Source organism: Pleuronectes platessa, chromosome 16 (genome assembly GCF_947347685.1).
Source record: "Pleuronectes platessa chromosome 16, fPlePla1.1, whole genome shotgun sequence".
In the NCBI taxonomy this organism is placed as follows: Eukaryota; Metazoa; Chordata; class Actinopteri; order Pleuronectiformes; family Pleuronectidae; genus Pleuronectes; species Pleuronectes platessa.
This window is the reverse complement of record NC_070641.1, coordinates 20,596,317-20,600,410: the sequence shown is the minus strand read 5'-3', so window position 1 is coordinate 20,600,410 and position 4,094 is coordinate 20,596,317. Positions and strand designations below refer to the sequence as shown.

Sequence of the window (4,094 nt, the reverse complement as noted above, 5' to 3'; positions counted from 1 at the left end):
TGGGATTGGCTCAAGCTCCAGCCCCCCCACGACCCTCAAGAGGATAACTGGTGTATATAAAGGATGGGTTCATGGTTTCCAGACGATACATCCTTGTTTCTTTGCTGAGCACCACTTTGATTCTCTTGATCACGTTTCTACTCTTGTGTTAAATAGAGATTGTGCGACTGTCTTTGAAGAATCACACACACACACAAACACAAAGTCACACATTTCCTTTTCGAACCACAGATTTCGCACTTTTCGATTCCGACCGTGTGTTTTCCGGTTTCTTGCTTGCCTGAGATGGACGACAGATGGCCGACATGTTGCAGCGAACAGATTTGGTTGTTCACAGTGTCAGCACCTGCTAATATCGGAAACACTCCACCAAGCAATCTGCAACACGTACAGAATGAAAACAACCAATTGTCAAGTTTTATAGGTTTCCCTCGGGTTTGACTCAAGGTTTGGAGACAAGTGATTTGAGCTCCTGCCGACATAATAAGACAAATCTTATCGTTGTGTTGCAGCGTCTCTGCCTCGTCGGAGCTCCCGCGTGGAAGGAAAACAGGATCACACGTCTACAAGCTCCAGAGGAACACACCCACCCGTCTCTGTGTTTTCCATCTTCATATATTCACTTGTTGTCTTTGACTTGCTTTGTATGTCGCGGTCCAATTAAAGAGACGGCCTGTTTACCTTCATATCATCCATCTTATTTGGCTTATTTTGTCTATATATCTATATTTAGTCACTGCCCCCTTCATCCTACATGTTCAAACTCATGCATCCATCATCTTCTGAGAGCTGGAGCCAATCCCAGCTGACATCGGGCCAGAGGCGGGGTCTATACCCCTGGACTGTACGTGAAGATGGCCGACATAAAGAGACAAACAACCATTCACACTCACACTCACATCTACGGTCAATTTAAAGTCTCTGAATAATCTAACCCCAATCTGCGAGTTTTGGACTGTGGGAGGAAGCTGGAGAAAACCCACCCAAACACAAACAGAAAGCTGGGATTCAAACTGGGAACCCTCTTGCTGGGAGGGGATCATGCACTGTTTGAGGATTGGAAATGTTCCAGTCAGAGTAGAGCTAAAAACGGAAGATTCTGCTTCCAGACATGCACTGAACTCTGCAGATATCCTGTATGTTCTCTAGAGGAGGTGCTGGTCTCACGGATTCACCGCAAGCGAGTGGGGGGGGTTGATGATGCTTACAACACACGACAAAAAGAAAACATAGATCTCCAGGTGAAAAGCAGTGACACACACATTGAAGACACCGACGTGTTTGTAATAATAAGAACTGATCACGTGATCTCTGCAGCGGAGTGAATACGTCACTTCCTGTCTCTGCCTGCTGCACCCGGCTGCTCCACCTCTCGCCGGACTGATGCAGAGGATTTGTTGCTGTTGTGAGTGTGTCTGTGAAGCTCCCACTGTGTTGTGCATGTGTGAAAGGAAAACTCTGGGTAAACTTCCGTGGCTGATTCTCCAGATTCTACCCGCGGGTCATGTGTGAAAACGTCTCTTACATCTCTAATGTCTCTAACTGCCACTGGAGTTACATTAAAGCTTATTTGGGCTTTTATTAGCTCACTTAAATGTATTTGATTACACTGCTGACTTCACTACAGAACTGATATTAATAAACTTGTGACTGGCAGCAGTTCTCACAGGTTAGAACAGCATATCTGGAGCTGACTGTCGGATATTGAGAAAAAAAAGACCGAACCTTTCCCTCCAGAAACACAAAGTCAACACGTGTCCCCACAACAGAACCTTCTCCATGTTCCCAATGACCAGTGAGCTTCCTAAATCCAGTCTGTTATAGAAGTAACAAGGTAAATCGGGGAGTGTTTGCATAAATCAACAGGTCCCTCAACTGTGGCGGCCGCCAAACCGACACCTGATCCCAGCACCGCCCAGGTGACTCTGCCCCCCCACTGCCCAAATCTTTGTCTTTCCCTGGCTCCCAACAACGAGCCGATAACACGGCTTCAAAAAGAACAAATTCCCGACAATGCCCGGTGCGGGACCCAGGTACTTGTTAGCGTTGCAGCTGCCTGGCTAATAACGCTGCCAGCTGTCTGTGTTTGTGCCTGTTAGTGCTTTATTTGTACCTTCAGCTATAAATGCAGCGCGATGACAACCAAACAAGAGCAGGACACTGTCTCATTCTCTTCTGTGGCAGAGGAGAGGGATGCAAGAGGGAATTCAGGGAAAAGGACAGCTTCTTAAGAACTGAGTTACAGGGATTATGGGATGCTGTCAAACACACACTCACACAGAGGGAAACACACACACTCACACAGACACATGCACGCTCGCACACTAGGCACACCAAAGCTCCTGTGGTGTTAGATAGACAGAAGCAGACAGTGTGTGTGTGTGTGTACAGATATCTTTGTGAGGACCATTTTGAGTCTAGAATTCACAGAATGAGGACATTTTGAGACATTTGGTCTGTTTGGGGAAAGTTCGGGTTAGGGGAAGTAATTAGGGTTTGGTATTTATAGGGTTAGGGAGGCTCAGGTGGTAGAGCGGCTCGTCCACTAAACAGAAGGTCAGCCCCCATTCCGCATGCAGAAGCGTCCGCGGGCAAGAACCCTAAATTGCGTGATGTGGGATGTGTTGCACAGAGATGCACTGTGTGACTGTGTGTGTGGGACGAGTGAGGACATTTGGGATGGTCCTCACTTTCTGTGGCTGCTTGGAGGTTCAGCCTCGGTTAGAATCAGTTGTAGGTTATGGTCAGGATAAGAGTTATGTATTCATAGGGTAAGAGGCGGTGGTGACAGAGCATCACAGAGAACACGCTCCTCATATTTGCATGTGTGTGTGTGCGCGTGTGTGTGTGCTTGAATTTATATTTACATTTTTGGAAAGTGAGGACATTTGGTTTGAGGGTTAAGACTTTTATTGGTTAGTGTTAGAACTAGGGTCAGGGTTAGGCGGTTAGCTGTGATGGTTAAGGGTTAGGGGCCATTGGGGAGGCATACTGCCAGGGTCCTCACTAAGATAGAAGTACAGATGTGTGTGATTGTGTGTGTGTGTGTGTGTGTACGTGTACGTGTACATGTGGCAAGAGCAGAGAACTACACACACACACATGGATAGACGCTGCTGGGAAAAAGACAGACAGAGAAAATCAGACAGCCACACACACATGCACACACACATCAGATGCAGAGAGACAGCTGTGTGTGTGTGTGTGTGTGTGTGTGTGTGTGTGTGTGTGTGTGTGTGTGTGTGTGTGTGTGTGTGTGTGTGTGTGACAGACAGACACACGGACACACCGACAGCCGGACAGACAGCCGGGCGGTCAGACAGATCACGTACCTTCCAGACAGCAGGTTCGCCACAGGCCGGAGTGCGTCATCACCTCCTCGTTCTTGCGGCTCGTGTCGTTGTCGCCGCTGTTCTTGTTGCGACAGACCCCGCGCGAGTACAGCCAGTAGTCGGTCCCGACGGCGATGGTCATGAGGCTGAAGGCGGCGAACGCGCCCACCGTCGTCACGAGCATCTGGACGCCGCGGTCACACATCAGCATCTTCATAAAGGCGGCTCCGGTTTGTCTCTATGTGTCTTTTCTTCTTTCGTTCCTCCTTCGCTGCTAGATTCAGCCTTTTTTATTTCCTTTATATCCCGCGAGACTTGGAGAGTCGGGGGGTGAGGTGTTCAACAGACAGGCACTCGGAGATGGATCTATAAATATAAATATATATATATAAAATAGAAAAATGGTAAACGGGGGGGGGGGGGGGGGGGGGGGGTTTATAAGCACAGGGAGGAAGATGGAATACTTGGCTGCCTCGTCCGTGGAGTTGACAGGAGGCTCGTGGCAAAGGGCGGGAAGGTGGGGGGGCGGCACGTCACTTTCTCGCGCATCAAAAACCGGTTTTCACCACCACCGTCACCCTCGTGCACACGCACACACACACACGGGGGAGGGTTTCACGACCACCGGTTGTCCTCGACTAACCGACGCTGCCCCCGGTCAGTCAGTCAGGGTGACGGCGACACCACATTCCGCCTCTTCCCTGCGCGTAATTCGTCGCACGGTTACGCACGGCCAGCTGCGCAAAGAGCCGCGTTATCCAG

The 4,094-nt window shown here is 49.3% G+C and overlaps 1 protein-coding gene across 1 annotated transcript in view; it reads right to left on the bottom strand.

Moving 5' to 3' along the window:
* Nucleotides 1-3,549, bottom strand: part of cacng3b (calcium channel, voltage-dependent, gamma subunit 3b) — a 16,806-nt gene extending 13,257 nt beyond the window's left edge. Inside the window, exon 1 of the mRNA XM_053442843.1 lies at nucleotides 3,333-3,549. Coding sequence (XP_053298818.1) covers nucleotides 3,333-3,549 — 217 coding nt within the window. The remainder of the gene's footprint in view (nucleotides 1-3,332) is intronic.
* Nucleotides 3,550-4,094: the final 545 nt, after the last annotated feature.